General features: G+C 54.5%; 2 protein-coding genes and 1 long non-coding RNA gene across 4 annotated transcripts in view; 2 read left to right on the top strand and 1 right to left on the bottom strand.

Annotated features, from left to right (window-relative positions):
- CFAP57 (cilia and flagella associated protein 57) overlaps positions 1-4,268 on the top strand; it is a 61,742-nt gene extending 57,474 nt beyond the window's left edge. Inside the window, 1 exon segment of the mRNA XM_047789426.1 lies at positions 3,896-4,268. Coding sequence (XP_047645382.1) covers positions 3,896-4,110 — 215 coding nt within the window. The 3' untranslated portion in view covers positions 4,111-4,268.
- A 6,651-nt stretch (positions 4,269-10,919) lies between these two features.
- Positions 10,920-15,625, bottom strand: LOC125132324 (uncharacterized). Its single transcript, XR_007136202.1, has 3 exons — positions 14,871-15,625; positions 13,113-13,194; positions 10,920-11,502 (listed from the first exon to the last, which is right to left on the bottom strand). It is a non-coding gene; the product is annotated as an uncharacterized LOC125132324 (long non-coding RNA).
- Positions 15,553-19,363, top strand: TMEM125 (transmembrane protein 125). 2 transcript variants are annotated; one of them, XM_047789424.1, is made up of 3 exons: positions 15,553-16,180; positions 17,571-17,713; positions 17,956-19,363. In XM_047789424.1, exon 3 carries the CDS (start codon positions 18,100-18,102, stop codon positions 18,757-18,759), a length of 660 nt encoding a protein of 219 aa, XP_047645380.1. In that variant the 5' UTR covers positions 15,553-16,180; positions 17,571-17,713; positions 17,956-18,099; the 3' UTR covers positions 18,760-19,363. The 2 variants fall into 2 exon arrangements, with proteins under 2 accessions (XP_047645380.1, XP_047645381.1); XM_047789425.1 differs by lacking the exon at positions 15,553-16,180 and adding an exon at positions 17,181-17,265.
- The last annotated feature ends 904 nt before the right edge of the window (positions 19,364-20,267 follow it).

Genomic DNA, 20,267 nt, shown 5'->3' with positions numbered 1-20,267 from the left:
GCACATACACAGCCTTCAGAAGCTCTGGGGCCAAGGATTGAACCCAAGCCACAACTTTGACTCAAGCCACAGCAGTGACAACGCCAGATCCTTAACCCCTTGCACCGGGGGATCTTCCAATTCAGTTTTTTTGTTTTTATTTTTTTAAGAATTCTTTTATTTTATTATATTTTATTTTATTTTGTTTTGTTGAGGGCCGCACCCAAGGCACATGGAGGTTCCCAGGCTAGGGGTCAAATCAGAGCTGGCCTACACCACAGCCACAGCAATTCAGGAGCCAAGCCACATCTGCGACCTACATGGTGATGCCGGATCCTTAACCCACTGAGCAAGGCCAGGGATCGAACCCACAACTTCCTGGTTCCTAGTCAGGTTCGTTAACCACTGAGCCATGACGGGAACTCCCTGGTTTGTTTTTTTTTTTTTTTTTTTTAAGAATTCTTTATCTGGAGTTCGCACAGTGGAAACAAATCACTTTGGGGAGTACTGACATTCTAGATTCAATGCCATTCCTTATCAAAATCCCACTTTTCACAGAAATAGAAAATCCATTCTAAAATTCACCGGAAGTCTCAAGGTACTCCCCAAATAGCCAAAAACTCTTGAAAAAGAACAAAGTTGGAGGCCTCACACTTCCTATTTCAAAACTTACAGCAAAGCCATGGTAGTCAAAACAGTATAGTACTGGCATAAAGACCGAGACCAATGGAACAGAATACAGAGCCCAGAAATAAGTGTTCACGTCTATGGTCCAATGATTTTCAGCATGAGATCCAAGACCACTCAATGAGGAAAGGAAAATCTTTTCAACGGATGGAGCTGGGAAACTGGATGTTCACACGCAGAGGAGTGAAGCTGGACCCTTACTTACCTCATATACAAAACTTAACTCAAAATGGACCACAGACTTAAGAGCTAAAACTATAGGAGTTTCCACTGTGGCTCAGTGGGTTCAGAATCCAACACAGTCTCCACGAGTTTGACTCCTGGATGTGAGTTTGACCCCTGGCCTCACTCAGTGGATTAAGGATCCAGTGTTGCCACAAGCTGCAGTGCAGGTCACGGATGTGGCTCAGATCTGGTGTTGCTGTGGCGCAGGCCTGCAGGTGTAGCTCCAATTCAACCCCTTGTCTGGGAACTTACATATGCCACAAGTGTGACTATTTTAAACACACACACACACACACAACCTTCTGTGTATCTCTCGAAGGACACAATCAGCAGAATGAAAGGCAACCTATGGAATGAGAGAAAAATATTTGCAAATCATACACATAATAAGGGGTTAATGTCTAGAATATATACAGAACTCCTATAACTTTTCTCCCCCCCCCCAAAAAAAAAAGATTTTAAAATGGGCAAAGCACTTGAATAAACATTTCTCCAAAGAAGATATACAGATGGCCAACGAGCGCACAGAAATGCTCAGCATTGGAGTTCCCATTTCGGCTCAGCAGTAGCGAACCCAACTAGCATCCATGAGGACATAGGTTGGATCCCTGGCCTCACTCAGTGGGTTAGGGTTCCAGCGTTGCTGTGAGCTGTCATGTGGGTCACAGATGTGGCTCAGATCCAGTGTTGCTGTGGCCGTGGCGTAGGCCAGCAGCTACAGCTCCCATCACCTCCTAGCCTGGGAACTTCCACAGGCAGCAGGTGCAGCCCTAAAAAGCAAAAAAAAAAAAAAAAAAAAAAAAAAAAACTCAGCATTACTAACAATTAGGTAAATGAAATCCAAACCACAGTGAAATCAAAACCATGAGTGCCTCACACTCATTAGAATGGTTACTATTAAAATGAATCAAACCAAAAAGAAAAAACAAAACAAAACCAGAACATAACAAATGCTAGCAAGGACCTGGAGAAATTGGAAGCCTGGGTGCACTGTTGATCAGAATGTAAAATGATACAGCCACTGTGGAAAGCAGTAAAGTGTTTCATCCAAAAATTAAAAATAGAATCACTATATGAAATAGATATTGCACTTCTGGGTTTAAACCCAAAAGTCAACGCAGCGTCTCAGAGATGTTTGTACTTCCATATTCATAGCAGCAATATTCACAGCCGCCAAAAGGTGGAAGCTGGCCTGATTTCCATCAATAGATGAGGGGTAAGCACGCGATGAAAGATTATTTGGTCTTAAAAAGAAGGACCTTCTGACGTGATACAGCACAGATGAGCCTTGAGAACCCTACGCTAAGTGAAGCAAGCCAGACACCAAAGGACAGATGCTGTGCGACTCCACTCATCTAAGGTTCCTGGAGCCACATTCATAGAGGCAGGAAGTAGCCTGCTGGCTTCTAGGAGCTGGGAGCAAAGAAATGGGAGGTCGTTTAGTGGGTGTGGGGTTTTTCAAAATGAGAAGCCTTTGGGAGGTGGGTTGCACAAGCGGCCAAGTGTCCTTAATACCACTCGCCCTCCACCTGAAAGGGGCGAAGCTGGGGAAGGCTGGGTTACACAGATTTTGTTTATTAGAGTTGACTTACAGTGGTGTGCCCGTCTCTGCCGCACAGCGCCGTGACCGGGTCGTGCAAATATACATTCCCCTTCTTGCGTCATCTCCCGTCATGGTCTGTCCCAGGAGAGCGGCTGTAGGTCCCTGCGCCGGGCAGGGGGACCTTGTTGTTTATCCATTCTAAATGCAAGAGTTTGCATCTCCTGAGCCCAAACTCCCAGTGCCTCCCGCGCCCTGCCCCCTCCCCTTGACAACCACGGGTCTGTTTCCTGTGTCCGTGTGTCAGTGGGTAAGTTGGTCTGTGCCATAGTTTAGATTCCACATGTGAGGGGCACCACGTGGTATGTGTCTTTCTCTTTCTGACTGAACCTCTCCGAGGATGAGAATCTCTCGCCGCAGCCACGTTATATAGATTTTACCACGACTCTTTTTCTAAGTGCGGAAGAGCAGTTGGAGTAACGATTGACGGTCCTGAGCTGGAGGAATGAGAGTTTGCCGCCTCTGGGCTGAACGTCTGTCCGGAGATGGAAAAACCAAGAACTTGAATCTCATGCTCCTTTCTTCAGGAGCACTCAGTGGGCCATGAGGACCCTGGGCTGCTGGGTTATTTCCAGTTTGGGCTGTGCAGGCTGCCTGGGGCAGCGGGTGGAGGCATTTCGAGTACCGAGGGTGCCAATGAGGTGGCAGGAGAAATTCACTGTGGGCCTCACTGGGCAGAAAAGGGAGTAAATCTCAGAGGAACCCCTTTGGTAGGTAAAACCTGGCAGATGAGGTCTAAATTCAGTCAAAAAGAGGCAAACGCTGCGCTGGAACGAAAGCTCCTGGGTGTGAGGAGAGAGGGGCAGCCGCAGGGTGGGTGCTGAGCTGGCGCGGAGGCCCAGCACTTCAGTGCTGAGAGGTGAGCCTTGGCAGGTCAGGGAGCGGGATGAGCTGCGGACCCAGCATCGCCCAGGCCGAGGCCCAGGACGAGGGTGGCCCTGGGGGGGGAGGACGGCCTCAGGGAACTCACGGGAGTGGGCTTCCGCCCCAGAAGCGCTAGGGAGGGGTCTCCGGGAGCCGCTTCATGTGAGGAGGAGCACTGGCCACTTGGAGGCCGGCTGAGGTCAACAGAGCCTGTCTCCCTGGTGTGGGGATGGCAGAACGAGCAGCCCCCACAGCAGGGGCCTCAGGGCAGGCAGACTGGGGGGCTCAGGAGGGGGGCCGGGCTTAGGTCAGGCTCAGCATTTGCCTTGTCTCTTTGTTTCTCCTCCTCCGCGAGACAGTGAAATGGCCCGTCGCTGTATCCCTAGCCTCTGGGATGGAGCGTCTCCCCTCCGCCGGGAGCTGCTCCGTTAGCATGTGTGAGGGCAGGGCTTGGAGGGGAAGGGAGGGGGAGCCGCTTTCAGCCAGGCTTCGCAGCAGTCCCGTAACAGCCCCCTGCTCGTCCTGCTGTGTCCCCTGCAGTGTCCGGCGAGGACCTGCCTGGCATCCCTCCGACCATGAGACTGAACGCGCAAGAAGAAACGGGGAAAATCATCGAGATGCAACGCCTGGAGATCCAGCGCCTCCGAGACCAGATCCAAGAGCAAGAGCCGGTCCCCGGGTTCCACCCCCTGGCTGGGATGCGGCTGCCTTCCCTGCTCAGGTCGGAAGTGGACTTTGAGGTGCAGACCAAGTGACCGGGTCCGGGGAGCCGTCTCCAGCCACCCCAGAAGAAGCGCCGTGCTCCGGTCCCCAGACTGACTCTGGGCTGCGGCCCCTGCAGCTCTGACCACACCAGCCTTGCTCCAGGGAATGTGGGACTTGGGCAGAATAAAGGGGTTTGCCCGCAACTGCATTTGATTCTCTGCTTAGCCCAGGAGCCAGGGACAGGGGAAAGGAAAGAGGGACCCTGAGGCCTGGGGGCGGTGGGGAGGCGTTGCTCATCCAGAGCCACTGCTGCTGGTCCCCGTCCTGGCAAGGGGCTGCCTGTCACTGCAGAGATCCTGCGCCCCCTTTCCTCCCTGGGCCTGTAGGGCAGGGCTGCCTGCCTCTTCTGACCCACTTGCTCCTCTGCCAGCCACATGAGGACCAGACAAAGCCTCCTACGTTTTCTTCTGAGTTATGAAACAAGTGAAATTCTCTGGGGATCTTCAGAAGGTGAGGGTAAAATCATGAACACAACAAAGTCAGAGCTCTCCCACGTCGTCCGTTGTCTGCGGACGCTGGTATCAGGACTGAACGCGAAGCTCTGCCCTTCTTTCTGTTGCCACCCTGCCTCTCTAGACTTATCCTCCGTCTGCAGGGCCCTGCCTTGCAGCTCCATTTCAGGGGGTGGGGGGAACCTCTTCCTCTGGACCCCAGCCTGGGGGGCCCAGACATAAGTACCGGGAAAGGTGGGGTTTTGTGCACTAAGAACGAAGGACTAGAACCCGGCTGTCTCTGTCGTCTCCCACCCGCAGAAGTCAGACACCCTTCTGATAACCAAATAACAAAGATTAGGCTCCGGGTCTCTGCTGGTCCCTGCTGGCTCTCTTAAACCTGGCATCTCCGAGGCGTCCCCCACCTTCCCCAGTCTGCTTTATCCCAACTCTGGCCACTGGTCGTGGGCTAGTTTTCTCAGTGAGAGCTGAGACATAGCTGTCACATGAGGCAAGGGCCCCCTGAAGGCTGGGGACAGCAAAGATGCAGGGCAGAGACCACGAAGCAAAGTCTATATAGGACTCTCGCTCCTTAACAACCTCCCACCCCGCCCACACCCTGTCGCAGTGGCCAGCGTGTCCCCTCCAGAGCAGCGTGCCCCCCTTCTATGTCCTCTGCCCACTGGGAGACCCGGCCCAGGAGCAGGAAGAAGTTCAGTATCCTCTGACCGATTCAGCCACCGCAGTTGCCCAGGACATGACCGAGCAGAGAAGATGGGCCCCCCCGGAACTCAGGCTTCTCCATCCCAGACTTTGACCCTTTGCAGAAGAAACCGACTCCGAATGAGGCGAGGAAGGCCAGTGGGTCCAGGTGGCACAAGGTCATGAAGGTACATGACAGATAGGAGACCGTCCAGAGGCCAGTCCTGAGCCACCGAGAGTCACTCCCCACCACTTCCCCAAGCTCTTGCCACGCAGGCTCCTCCAGTTCTAAGAAAAGCTAAGTTCTTTCTTGCCTCTAGGTCTTTCCACATATACCCTTTGCCTGAAAGGCTCTCACCGTCACCCTTCCCTCAGCGAACCTCTCCTCATCCTTCAGATCGTAACCAAAAGCCACTTCCTCAGAAGAAACTCTCTTGGAGTTCCCGTCGTGGCGCAGCGGAAACGAATCCAACTGGGAACCATGAGGTTGCAGGTTCGACCCCTGGCCTCGCTCAGTGGGTTGAGGATCCGGTGTTGCTGTGAGCTGTGGTGTAGGTCACAGATGCGGCTCGGATCCCGCATTTTGCTGTGGCTGTGGTGTAGGCTGGCAGCTACAGCTCCGATTCGACCCCTAGCCTGGGAATCTCCATATGCCGCGGGTGCGGCCCTAAAAAGACAAAAACAGAAAAAGAAGAAAAGAGACTTTCTTGATCCTTCCTCCCCATCGAACCTCACCTCGTTCTTTTCCTTCCTAACCATCACTGTAATTTGTCCGTTCAGCTTGATGCCGCCTCTCCTCCTAGGTTCTCAGTTCCCCCGGGCAGGGGTTGTGACTTTTATCTAAACTCAGCTCGGATGTCTGCCTGGAACACTGGCCGAGGGACCTGAGGGTCCGTCAGGAGGCCACTGGCTGACCACATGTGAGAGAGTCAGTGCTGAGGCCGAGATGGGGGCCGCAGAGATGCGGGGCAGAGAGTTCTGACCTAAGGACTGGAAGGAGTTAGCCTCGCAAGGGGGAGAGAGAGGGACCCAAGAAGAGGGAACATGCAGGGGAAACTGGGGCTCCTGTGAGCCTGAAGGAAATTCACTGGCTGGGAAGCAGCAACGTTCAAATGAGAGATTGTTCAACTTAAAAAGGCCTTAGGAGTTCCCATTGTGGCTCAGTGGGTGAAGAACCTGATATAGTCTCCATGACGATGCAGGTTCCATCCTTGACCTCACACAGTGGGTTAAAGATCTAGTGTTGCCACAAGGTGCGGCTCAGATCCCGCGTTGCTGTGGCTCTGGCGTAGGCCTGCAGCTGCAGCTCCCATTCAGCCCCAAGCCTGGAAACCTCCATATGCCGCAGGTATGGCCATAAAAAAAATTTTTTTAAATAAAAAAAAATAAAAGCCTTAGGATGAAGACCTCACATTTCACCTACAAAGTGGGCCTTAGATTGCCAAGGAGGCAACCAAAACCAAGGAGGAGTGAAGCAGCTGGTATGGGGTCACAGTGGGACCAGGACTACAGCTCCATTTGCCTCATAGCATCCACATCCCAGGCTCTAAAGCCAGCACTGCAGGGGAGTCTCAACAGAACACTGGGCCAAGTTGGGGCGGGGGGGGGGGGTCAGGGCAGGTCACAGGAGTGTGAGGCCAGCAGGGTCTAAACCAGAAATGAAAGAAGAACCCAACGCCTAAGCCAGCGGCTGGCTCTGGTCCAGCTGGTGCGGATGAGGTGGGCCAAGGGAGCGCCCCACACGAGCCAAGACTGGCACCTCAGCCAGCAGGTCGGCAGGATGCTTTCTCAAAGGCGCAGGGGTGAGCACAGCTTCTTGCTAGCATATCTGGGGCCAGAGGCACCATCCCCATGCCCTGTCTTCCATGTTCCCATGGCAACCTGCCAGGTCGTGTTGGTTGGGTGGCTGCTGCTCCTCCTCACTTTGCCTGTCCCGACCTCATGGCAAGGTTCTCACCCCACTGGTACCACCTTCTCCTTTCCAGGCTCCTCGGGCCAGTTAACCCCTCACTGATGGGGTAGGCTGGGCAGCCACCTCCTCCTGCTGGTCACCCAAGGGCCCAAGCATTGGCATAGGGACTCTTGTTCTTCTGGGCACAGTCCACTGTTGACCTCTGGGACTCAGTCAGTGCTGGTATGACAGCTGTCCCTTTGGCGCTGCCCTTTCGCTGGGCCCCAGACATTCTTTGGCTCTCCTCCTGTTCTTCTAGAGTCTTGGCGTCGGCTGTGGCTGGCAGTGTGAGCTGCCCAGCCGAGCCTCCTCTACCCTCCTGTCCTCCCAGCACTGAAAACCCTGCCCCGCCGAAGTTCTGACTTCAGTGTCTACCTCTCCCCAGGGCTTCTCTTCTTTCTTTGTTTCACAGATTAACATTAGGTTGTATTAGAGTCTCAGATGCGGCACAGGGACGGGGCAAGAGATAACACTGCCGCTTTGGGAGGAAAGTCTATATTCATCGAACCTAGACTTGGGATGAGACATCCAATGAGAAGGGATAAACGCACATGACAGTGTAAGTGCAACCCTGTTGCCGAAATCGCAGCGGCCTCTGTACGCCGATGCCAAATAGAAACGCAGAGACAGAGTTGGAGGAAACAGAAAAAGCAGTTTCATTGCCAGGCACAGAGCGGGTCGTGAGGCGTCTCACTGCGTCTGAGGAGCCGGGCTGATCAGCTCATGGGCCTTTTCCTGGTGGGCGGGAGGTGAGGTCACTGGGAGTCAGCGTCATCAACCTTCTGGTTCCAGCTGGTCTGGGGTCTCCGTTGCTGGTGGGCAGCATCCAGCATCCAAGCCCCCTGGTGGGGGCTTCGGCACCTGCAAAACAGCTTCAAGGACACAGCTCAGAATATGATCTATCATCTTTGAAGAAGTGAAGTCCTTGACTCTGTTGAATGGCTGAATTACGATCACTGTTTGCTTTTTTTGCTGCACTTTTTCACTACTCTGATTAGATTGGTTCTTTGACCCAAGTTTTTCTATAGATAAAAGGCTGGTGGAGGACATGAGTCGGGGGTCCCCTCGGGGGAGGCCTCCCAGGGTCCTGTTCGGTTACGGCTCTAGAAGGATACAAATATTTTGGCTTCATTGAGCTGCTAGAAAAACATGTTTGAGAAAAATGGAAGCATCTGAGGGTCCCTCCTCCGGAGTCAGAGGACAATCGTCATGAAGGACGGAGGCGTCAAGGAGACTAAATGCGGCTTCAAAACAAGGAGAAACAACAGGCTTCTCGGCATCCCCGCTATTATCCTCAGAACTAAAGGGCCAGTGTGACTAAGGGGCCGCTGACCCTGCACGCATCTGCCATTTAAGCAGCGCATTTCTTTCGGGTAATGAAAGCCTGCTTCCTAGAAGGGTTTTCCGGAAGAAAAGACGAGGATTTGCTGATTTAACCTCCCACATTTCCCCACAGATAAGGTTTATTATTCTGCCATTCTGTTAAAATTCGTCTTAGCAACGCAAATAATATTGGTTTATTGCTTCAGTTTATTCTTCGTCCATGGTTTCTTTAATTTTTAATGGATTTACAGAAATGAGACAAATTATTTGTATTCTTTTCTTACAATGTAGGATTAAATATTCTAAAATTATGACTCCCACTGTTATACAAGTTGCATTATATTAGATATGTATAGTCATTGTTATGTATTTTTATCTATTATTAATAAATATTATCAATATTTCATAGCATGTACTATAAAATATTTTCTGAATTGGGAGGGGTGTTTGGCTGCACTCAAGGCATGCAGAAGTTTCCAGGCCAAGCATGGAACCACATCTCAGCAGTGACCCAAGCCACTGCAGTGGCAATGCAAGATCCTTAACTTGCGGTGCCACAAGGGAACTCCTATTTTCAGATGTTTCGAGAGTAATGAATAATCTTCAGCCTAGAAGAGTTGCTTTTTGTTTTTCTGTTTGTTTGTTTGTTGGCTATACCTATGGCATGCTTAATTTCCCGGGGCAGGGATCAAACCCCAGCCACAGCAATGACACCAAATCCTTAACCGCTGGGCCACTGGGAAACTCCTAGAAGTTTTCTAGTCTGAGTTTTCATCTCCTTTCAATAGTCCCTTCCTTTGCAAGAATAAAATTCCTCCATCTTATTTAGAAAATTCTGGGAGTTCCCATCATGGCTCAGTGGTAACAAACCCAGCTAGTATCCATGAGGACTTGGGTTTGATCCCTGGCCACAACCAGTGGGCTAAGGACCAACGTTGCCATGAGCTGTGGTGTAGGTCACAGACGCAGCTCAGATCCCACGTCGCTGTGGCTGTGGCTGTGGCTGTGGCTGTGCCTGGCAGCTGTAGCTCTGATTTGACCCCTCGCCTGGGAAATTCCATGTTCCTCAGGTAACGAATCCGACTAGGAGCCACGAGGTTGAGGGTGTGATCCCTGGCCTCGCTCCGTGGATTAAGGATCTGGCATTGCCGTGAGCTGTGGTGTAGGTCACAGACATGGCTCGGATCCGGCATGGCTGTGGCTCTGGCGTAGGCTGGCAGCTACGGCTCTAATTAGTGCCCAGCCTGGGAACCTCCATAAGCCGAGGGTGCGGCCCTAAAAAGCAAGAACAAAAAAACAAAACCCAAAAAACTACACCAACACCTTGTGGCTTAAAGCAAGAGTCTGACTTGGCTTATCATTTTATAAGTGGGGAGTTCCAGAAGGACTTCCCTTGGTCCTTGATCTCAGCTCTATGTCGCATCAGCTGGGGAGGGTGACTGAGGCTGAAGGGTGGACTCCAAAGGAAGCTCCTCACAGGGCTGGCACATTTTAGTGGCCATCAGCTCTGAGCTCAACTAGAAACAAGGACTTCTTAACAGGCAGGGCATAGCCCTTCTCAGAGAATGAGGCTGGCTTTCAACTCCTAGGGGAGTTTAAGTTGCCACTCTCTTTAGTCCTAGGCCCGGAAATGCAACATTATAACTTTTTCCATATTCTATGGGTCAAAGTAGTCTTAGAAGCCACCCAAGCCTCCAAGAGAGGAGGCAGAGACCCCTGTCCCCCGGCCACTGCCTCTTACTCAAAGCATGACCAGCCATCACCAACCGGCTGCTCCCAGCAAGGGCCTCAAGGGGCCTGGTGAGCCTGGGAATATCCGTGTGTCCAGCTCAGACCCCCAACAATCATTGCTCTAGGTTTGGAGTGAGAGGTGAGAGAGAAGGCATGCCAGGACCAGCTCATTCTCCCTGAGCTCTGTTCGGGCGAGCTCCCCTAGACCTCAGAGGTTCTGGGGTCTGCTTATGTTCTGGCTGTGTCTGAGATGCCATCAGACCCCCCTGAGCTGAGCGGGCCTGGGGAGCAGCTTCACAAGGAAGTAATTGTGCTGTGTGCCAGGCAGCAGGAAGCCAAGGATGACTGATCAGCCACGATGACCCGTCACGTATAAGCATTTGTAGTTCTTGCGCATCTACTATGTGTCACGTGCTGGGATTTGGCAGGGCAGCGAGTGTAGGCCAGAACATACGCAGTGGCACCTACTGTGCTTAGAAACTGGGAGTCGGGAGTTCCCTTGCGGCACAGTGGGTTAAAGATCTGGCATTGCCATTGTGGCAGCTCGGGTCACCGGTGTGATGCAGGTTCAATCTATGGCCTGGGAACTTCCACCTGCTGTGGGCGTGGCTGAAAACAAACAAACAAACAAAAAACAAATACCAGAAACCAAGTCCACCCATTTTAAGCTAAAAAGGAGAAGTTTATTATCCGGCTTTAGGTCCGGGGAGGGGAGGTGCCCTCACGGAATCTTAGGGCAAAGATACCACCAGGCCTTAAGAAGGACTTGAACCAAGGCCTGGGACATAGCTGGGCTTCCCCTCCCTCTTTTGTTCTTGCCTCTCTGTCCGGCTGGAGAGTCCGGCTGGCCGAGGGGACACTTGGCATCCCATGAGTAGAAGCCCCCAGGCTGACATGCGATTGCTAGTCTGACTTTAAACTGCCAGAAGGGCTTAGCTTGAGTCTGGGGCCCACCTCTATCCCATCAACTGTCCCCACAGAAGGGGGTCACAGAATAGAATCCTGGTTCCTGGGGTTCAGCCCTAGAGTGAAGTTGGTCATTGAGGGTGGGGCAGATACTCCAGAAGATGTCACTCTCAGACGCCTGTCATTCGTGGAACATGGGGTGGGGGCGAGGGGCCTGGAGCCATTGAAGACCTACTGTGGCACCTGTCCTGTAAGCCCTTTATCCTCCAGCTGCCCTTCAGGGTGGCGGAGACCGGACTCTTTTGCTCCACACTGTACCTCCAGCAACTGCACAATCCCTGGTCCAGAGAAGGGAGACAGTAAATGTTTGCTGGACGAATTGTATTATTTAATCCCCCCCCCCAATCTATTTAGAGCAAGTTCTATTGTCCCCATTTTACAAATGAAGAGACTAGGACACGTGGACATTAAGACATTTTTCTGGAGTTCCCGTTGTGGAGCAGCATGAACAAATCCGACTAGCAACCACGAGGTGGCGGGTTCGATCCCGGGCCTCGTTCAGTGGGTTAAGGATCCAGTGTTGCCATGAACTGTGGTGTAGATCGAAGACACGGCTCGGATTGGGCATTGCTGTGCTGTGACTGTGGTGTAGGCCAGCAGCTGTAGCTCCGATTGGCCCCCTAGCCTGGGAACCTCCATATGCCGTGGGTGTGGCCCTAAAAAGCAAAATTAATTAATTAATTAATTTAATTAAAAATAAAATCTAACTCTTTTTTAAAAAATGACATTTTTCTAAGGTTGCAGAGCCAGAGCTGGGATGGGGACCTTCAAGGTGCATCTAGTTCCAAACTCAGTATTCTCTCTATTATTCATTCAACAAGCATTCACTGAACACCTATGTTATGCCAGGCCTGTTCTCGGAGCTAGGATGCACAACTCCCTCCCTGTGTGAAGCTCATCTTCCGCGGAGCTAGTCAGACAATATTCCAGACAGATGAGAAAAACATACAGCATGGTAGACAGCGACACATGCTAAGGAGAAGCACAGGAGAATGGAGGAAGTCAAAGAACTGAGGGCGGGGAGGTAGGAAGGAGGGGGGAAGCCTGTGCCATGCGAGCCCTTTCCAGAGGGACAGCGAGGGAGGGAGCCACGTGGGAGGAAGTATTCCCGGCAGAGGGAACAGCCAGGGCAAAGTCGCAGAGCGAGCGCAGGCAACAGAGGGACAGCAGGGGTGACAGAGAGGTCTTAGAGAGGGCGGGAGGACTCTGGCCGCTGCGTGGGGGACTCGAGCCCAGCAGGGACGTCACCTGCTCCACCTTATAACAGGACTGCTCTAGCTGCCGGGTGGAGAATAGTCTGAGTTGGGCATGTGGTCGGAGCAGGGAAGCTAGGCTGCAGGGTGAAGGGACCAGTTAGAATCTGCGCTGCCCGCCTGCTGCTGCCTTTCCACCCCGAGAACCCCACCCCACCCCCGCCTTCACCACCGTCCATCTGAGCTGCACCAACAGCCTCTGCTTTGGGGACAGAGTTCAACAGCCCTGCCGGGAGCCTGCCTGACCACGTTCGCTCCAAGGTATTTGACAAGATCCAGAGTGAGTGCAAAGTCGTCCTCAGTCAATGTTTAAACGCAGAGAGCTTTTCGGCGTTGTTCCCTCCACCCAAAAATTTCCCTTCGAACCCCCAGGGGAAGCCGGAGATGGGGGGATCGCATGCCTTCCCCTGCCCAGCTCTATCTGGGCAGCTGAACCGTGGGTCTGTTTGGGAGCAGTCCCTCCACGGGACCCGGAGGAAAAATAAACATCAGACGTGCCAGAGGAGTACTCGGCGGCCGGGCCCTGCCAGGCCCCTGCCCTCCTTTGTCCCGGGACAGGGAACTCCTTTATAATGCTTTGCCAAGGGGCACACGTCCACGTGGTTGTCCCCAAAATCCAGCCTGCCCCAACCTACCCTTGAGGGAGAAGTCACCTAGAGCTGCACCGTCCAGTGAGGCAGCCACCAGCGGCCTGTGGCCAGACTGAGCAGAGAAGACCTGCAAGTATAAAACACAGCGAATTTCCAGGACAAAATAAAAGGCAAATAGGGAGATCCCGTCGTGGCTCAGTGGTTACCAAATCCGACTAGGAACCATGAGGTCGCGGGTTTGATCCCTGGCCTCGCTCAGTGGGTTAAGGATCTGGCGTTGCCGTGAGCTGTGGTGTAGGTTGCAGACTCGGCTCAGATCCCGAGTGGCTGTGGCTCTGGCGTAGGCCGGTGGCTACAGCTCCGATTCGACCCCTAGCCTGGGAACCTCCATATGCCGCGGGAACGGCCCTAGAAAAGGCAAAAAGACAAAAATAAATAAATAAATAAATACATACATAAAAGGCAAAGAGCTCATTAATGATTTGCATGTTAAAATGAAAATATTTGGGGCTAAAAGAAAATGATTTTACATTCTTTTTTATATTATCTTCCATGATGGTCTATCCCAGGAGAGTGGATGTGGTTCCCCGTGCCATACAGTAAGACCTTAAGGTTTATGCTTTCTAAAGGTAATGGTTTGCCTCCACTAGCGCCAAACACCCAGTCCACACCACTTCCTCTTTCCTCCTCCTCGACAACCACAAGTGTGTTCTCCATGTCTGTGAGTCTGTTTCGTAGACAGGTTCATTTGCGCCATGTTTAAATTCCAAATATAAGGGACGTCGTATGGTATTTGCCTTTTTCTCTTTCTGACTTAGTATGAGAACCTCTAGTTGCATCCGTGTGGCTGCAAATGGCATTATTTTGTTCTTTTTTTATGGCCGAGTAGTATTCCATTGTGTATATATACCACATCTTCTTAATCCATTCATCTGTCAATGGACACATCTTTTCAGGGTTGTTTTTTTTTTTTTTTTCATGATTTCCTTTGCTGTGCAAAAGCTTGTATGTTTAAGTCTCGTTTGTTTATTTTTGTTTTTATTTTGATTGCCTTGGGAGACTGACCCAAGAAAGCCTTTGTGCAGTTTCTACGAGAGAATGTTTTACGTTCTCTCCTAGGAGTTTTATGGTGTCGTGTCTTATGTGTATGTCATGAAAGGGCTGTAAAGAAAAATGTTATTGTATCAGCTTCACCTGTCTCTTTTTACTTTTTTAACCTGGTTACTAGACACTTTTAAATTACGTAGTGTGGCTCGTGTAACCTTTCTGTTAGATGGACGGTCCTGCTCTAGTTGTGACCAGCGCCCCCAGTCACCTCCACAGAGCAAGGAGAAACCTGGACAGGTCCAGCATAATTATTTCGTGTGCTGATGATGGGCTGACACCTATGATTTTGTTTTCTTGCCGATTTCATACACACCAAGAGGAGCGGGAGCAGGAGGCATGACTAGGGGTTCCACCCAGCCTGGGACCACCTCCAACCAGCCCCCCTCGCCCACTGTGTGGGGTGTGGTGCCAGCTTCACCTGTTAGAGGCAGACCTTGTTATACTCCAGAACCCTTTGCAAGCACCTCCAGCGAGTTCAAATGCCTCACCAAGGCATTCAAGGCCCTGTGCCGCGTGAGCCAAATTTGTTTTTCCAGCTTCATCTCACAGGCTCCCTGCTTTACACCCCTACACCTTGCTGTTGACACATTTATTCAACAAACATTTACTGGTTGATTACTTCCCTTGAGCCAGGCACAGGGCTGCCTGCCAAGGTTACCACGATAGTTAGAAAACAGGCGCTAAGCTTGTACTCACCGGGAACCCTGTGTCTGGGGGGTAACGGCAGGTAAGAAAAGAAGGACCATGAGAGCGCATGCGGTGAGAGTGGTGGTGAGGGAAGCACGGGGTGGGGTAGGGGGCATGGATGCCCCAAAGAGGTACCTAAACCAGTCTGGAGCTCAAGGAGGGCTTCCTGGAGGAGGTGACATCTCTGTTGAAGAAGCTGAGTTAACCAGACTGAGGCTGGGGGATGGTAAATATCCCAGGGAGAGGGAACTGTGAGTTCAAAAACCAACCGGAAGGGCAGAGCAGGGCAGAGCCTGCATAACTGAACGATGCACATTCCAGCGAGAGGGCAGGGGCCAGGGGCAAATGACTGGCCTGCTGTGGGTGGCAGGGGTTTTGTAAGCCCTGCCACGGAGTGTGGAGTTTGTCCCAAAGGGTTCATTCTGCACGTGTTTTAAGCAAGGGAGCTCCTATTTCTCCTCTGAAAAGCCTTCCCCCCCTCCTCCTCCCTGTACACTCAAATCCCACCTCCCCAGGTGGGCCAGACTCCCCTGGGCAGACACTTGAGGTTCAAAGGAAAATGGGCGAGGGGCTTGTGGGCTCTGGCCCAGGGGAAGCACCAAGGGATGGAGGCACTGGGGCTGGGTCCAGGGGTCAGCTGGTGTTGGAATCTGAGGCTAAGGCGGCACATGAGTTTTGGAGTGGGGATTTGGGGGCTGCATTCAGGAACAAGGGTCAAGGTTGGGGCCGAGGACGAAGTTGCAGTCTGAGACCTAATTCCAGAATTTAGAATTGAGGTTTCAAGCCAGACTGGGGGTTGAGATCCAGGGCTGGGACCAGAATGGGATTTGGAAATGGGGCTGGGGGAGAAGGTTGGCATTTGAGATTCAGGGTTCGGCTGAGATGTGGGTAGGGGCCTCGGTTGGAGCTAGGAGTTCTGGTTAGTGTTTGAAACTGCAGTTGGGATTGCGTTTAGGGCTGGAGCTAAGGCTAAACAGGGGCCGGAGCTGGGGGATGGGTTCGGGCCCAGGCGCTGGGGCTGATGGACAGCATTCCTCCCGCTGCCCAGATCTGGGAATTGTGTTCGAGCCCTAACAGCGGCAGCCAGAAGCCCCTCCCTTCCCAGGAATGCCTCAGCCCAGCTGAAGGAGCACTGCCACGTCAGCCAATCGGCTCAGGCCCTGCCTTGAAAACACCTGTTGGTCCTCCTCCCCCTCCCTCCCTCGGGCTCACCTAGGCGCAGGTGAGGCAGATGAAGCACCTCCCCCGGAAACGGAGCTGGAGCGCCCCACCTGACGGCCCTGCCAGCTCAGATCGGATCCAGCACTGCCAGGCTTCTTGTGAGTGCCCCATGGCCCCCCCCCACCCCCACCCCCCGACTTCCTCCCAGCATTTCTTCCCCCAAGAACCTCCAGGCCACCCCCAGCCCAGGCCTGCAGTCCCAGCACACCTGTTCAAGCACTTTCCCGACCAGCAAAGTCACAGCCCTGGGGAATGCTGGGACGGATCCCAGGGCCCCTCCCTCAGCCGCTCCCGCCTTGGGGGCACCTGCCCCTGCCCCTCCTACCCTGTGTGCCAGGCAGCCCCCGCCTGGTTGAGGAGAACAAATACCTCATCAGAGGTGTAACCCGCGTACAGCCACTGAAGTCATATTCCCGGGATGATCCAGGACTTGTGTCCCATGTGCGAAGCCAGAGTCCCATCCTGAATTGGAGGAGAGAACACTGATTTTGTTTTTCTTGCCTATTTCATACACACCAGGAGGAGAGGGAGCAGGGGGCATGACTAGGGGTTCCGCCTGTGTCCTTTTATTCAAAAAGCATGCTCGGGGCATCTGTGCGGGCCCGAGAATTCCCACTGGACCTCTGGCCTGGAGATATTAATGCCCCCACCCCTCAAGATAAAGCTTGTTGTCCTCACTTGTCAGGTGAGGAGGCTGAGGCTGCAAGAGGTGAACTCTTTGAGGGATTCTCCGACGGCCCCCCAGCCCCGCTTCTGACTAACCCACAGCCAGCCCTCCTCACAGGAACACACCGTGTGAACTGGGGCTCCTGGCGTGCTGGGGCTGGGCTGCTGTGTGCTGCCCCGTGGGAGTCCGGCTGACTGGCCTCTGGAGGACCCACTCAACGAGGAACCACTGTGAGGGCCCTCGGCCGGGTTCCCACGGTGGCAGGGACTGAAGCCGGGGCTCCAGTCCAGAGCCTTCCTTCCCTTTGCACCACTTTAGAGAAACCGTGGAGGAGGATGGGGGGCGGGTGGGAGGGAGAAGGGGGGGGCAGTGGGGAGACCAGGGGGGAAGTTGGAGGGATGGCGGTTGAAGGGCAGAGGCGGTGGGATGGGGGGCAGGGAACGGGATGGAGAAATATTTCAAGCGGCGTCCGGGACCTGCGCAAGCAAGACATACAAGGGGAGGAGCAGGCTCGGGGTAAGAGGACAAGCTTGGGTCGGGACCTGCTGCACCAGAGGTGCCTGTGGGACGTCAAGAAGACCCGTGCCTGAGGAGGCTGGCGCTCAGGAGGGGGATCCGGGCTTGAGAAAGAGAGGGATTTGGAAACCTGCCACCACGGCTGAGAGACAGGATGGGAAGTTGGGGGAGAAGAGTGTCAGAGATCGGATCCTGACTCAGAGAAGGAGCCGCAGCGCCAAAGAGAGACGATTCAGGGTCAGGCCGCTGGCTCCAGAAGGGTTAAGTCATCAGCCCCCAACCCCCCCCCACGACCCTCCCCCCAGGAGCCAGCAGTGACAGCTGAGGCCATGTGAGTCCTGAATGAGGCTTTATCCAAGCCTGCATCCAGCGCCCTCGTCCACCGTGGCACCAGCTCCCTCGGCCAGCCGGGATGGGACAGGCGACTGAGAGAGCCAGAGCCAGAAAGGTCAGCGGCTGGGCAGGGGGGGTCCCTGGAGGGGCGGGGGTCCTCTGCGTGGAGGGAGCCCTCCTGGGGTCACTGGGCAGGCATTCCCAAAGAGCAGTGCTAGGGAGGGGCTTTTCAGGGGTGGGGGTGGGGGGATGGCAGGGGGCATGGGAGAGTTCCCAGGGACCACCCCCAAGGCTACCAGGAGACACCACGAGGGACAGGCGGCGGGGGGGACAGCAAGTCCGATTCTCCCCCTGCAGGAGGTGGTGAGCATCCCCTGGACCCTTCGAGGAACAGGCCTCTGGGCCTCTGGCTGCCACGCAGGCGGTGGGGGCTCCAGGCCATGACCCGCACCTCTGACCCCTGACGCTGCCCTCTGCCCTTCTAGCGGTGCCAGCTCAGCCATGCCTGGGAGAGAGGCTCAGGCCCCACTGGGCCGGAGGCTGCCTCCGGATGTGCTGGCCGAGCAGGTGGAGCTGTGGTGGTCCCAGCAGCCGCGGCGCTCGGCACTCTGCTTTGCTGTGGCCGTGGGCCTCGTGGCGGGCTGTGGGGCGGGTGGAGTGGCCCTGCTCTCCTCCACCAGCAGTCGCTCGGGCGAGTGGCGCCTGGCGGTGGGCACAGTGCTCTGCCTGCTGGCCCTGCTGGTCCTGGTTAAGCAGCTGATGAGCTCAGCCGTGCAGGACATGAACTGCCTCCGCCAGCCCCACCACGTGGCCCTGCTGCGCAGCGGCGGAGGTGCCGACGCCCTGGTCGTGCTGCTCAGCGGCCTGGTGCTACTGGTCACCGGCCTGACACTGGCGGGGCTGGCCACGGCCCCGGCCCCTGCCCGGCCGCTGGCAGCCATGCTGTCCGTGGGCATCACCCTGGCTGCCTCGGGCGGGCTCTTGCTGCTGGGCCTGCTGCTGTATCAGGTGGCCGTGAGTGGACACTGCCCCCCGACACGTGCGGCCGCCCCCTCCACCCACAGTGGCCTCAGTGCCAACAGCAGTGTCTTCAGCATCTCAGGACAGTTGTCCACTGGTCAGCGTCACGAGACCACATCCAGCATCGCCAGCCTCATCTGACCAAGCCCGAGCCTGCCTCAGCCTCCACAGAACCGTGCCTGGGCACGAGTGAGTGTGTGTGCACACTCATGGAGGGAGAGTGACTCTATGCATATGCGTGTCCCCAGGACTGCCCAGCCCTCCAAGGGACTGTGTGATGAGGAGCCAGCATGCACCCACACACCCACACCACGGAGAGGGGACTGCTCCTCCCCGGGGCTCCCGGAACCCTCAGAGTCTGCCCATCTGGCCTCGGGGCAGAGAAGGGTCTGGGATCCCTGAAGATCCTTGGCCCCTCTTCCTGACACCCCTCAAAGCCAACTCTGTAGCACCCGCCACGGCTCTGCCCACACCAGAGACTGCCCCAGTGAGCCCCCTTCATCGAGGAGGCTGAGTGGTGGCAAAGTGAAAATTACACCGGCTCCGGAGTGGCAGGCCTGGGCTGCAGCCTCCCCTCCACCCCTCAGCAGCTGGGGGCCTTGGGCAAGCGTCTCAACCTCTCTGAGACCCGGTTTCTCAAGAGTCACGGGTGTGCTCGTGGCCATCCACTGTCAGGATCGGACGATCTCTCGTGTAGAAGGTCCAGGCACATGGCAGATGTGCAATAAAAGTCGTGGCTGCTGTTGCTGCTGCTGCCTTTATCTAACCACCTCCCCTCCCCTCCCCCGACAGCCACCGCCCCCCACAGTCGCCACTTCCAAGGCGAACATCTCCTGCCTGGCTCAGGCTGACAACGGGTGCCTTGAGGCGTTTTCTTGTGGTGCCGCAGGTTAAGGATCTGGCATTGCCACTGCAGTGGCTGGATCCCTAGCCCGGAACGTCCACATACCATGAGCACGACCAAAAAAATAACAAAGTGCCCTGAAGGTGTCCTTCGTCAGGCCTGGGGCTTCTCCTCAGAGGCGCTAGGAAGCTGGAGGGAGAGGAGGTAGAAGGGCGCTCAGCCTAAGGACGCCCGGTGGGTCTCCGATCCCAGGGAGAGGGTGGTGCCGGCAGGGGAGAGGCGGAGTCCTTACTTTTCTCACGTGCTGATTCAAGAAGCCTGAAGTATTGGGCTTTTATCAGCTGGTTTCTCTGGAGGCTGTGGCTCCCCACCCCACCTCTGAAACTGGCACCTCCTGGTCTGTGTCGCTGCACCAGCTGGCCTGCCTCTGCACTCTCAGGCAGGGGAGGGGTGTTTGACCCCCGCTTGGACGTAAGAGTCCCTTCCTGTTTGGAGTCACCCGGGAAGGTGTGTCTCCCCTCCTGGGGTGGAGGCAAGAACAGAGGTCCACTGGAGAAGCACCCAAGAGCCTTAGTTACTGTCACATCACTTCCTGCTTCAAGAAGCAGATTACAGGACGCCCCACGGAGGTCACCGAGAGAGGCAGGGACTCCAGGCAGCCATGTCGCCTAAGGGGTGTTGAGCTGCAGAGGCTCTCGGGAAAAAACTGCATTCCGCTGCCAAGATCAATGCAGTTTCTTGGAGAAAACACTGAGCTGGTGGATGGGGGGAAGGGTGTTGCCACTCCTGAGAGGGGCCGCATGGG

This window comes from Phacochoerus africanus, chromosome 8, assembly GCF_016906955.1.
Source record: "Phacochoerus africanus isolate WHEZ1 chromosome 8, ROS_Pafr_v1, whole genome shotgun sequence".
NCBI classification, from domain to species: Eukaryota; Metazoa; Chordata; class Mammalia; order Artiodactyla; family Suidae; genus Phacochoerus; species Phacochoerus africanus.
Note: the sequence above shows the minus strand (reverse complement) of the source record. Positions and strands in the feature narration are given on the sequence as shown.

Excerpts from the sequence above, each read along its gene's own strand:
- TMEM125 (XM_047789424.1), top strand. The coding sequence starts at position 18,100 with ATGCCTGGGAGAGAGGCTCAGGCCCCACTGGGCCGGAGGCTGCCTCCG.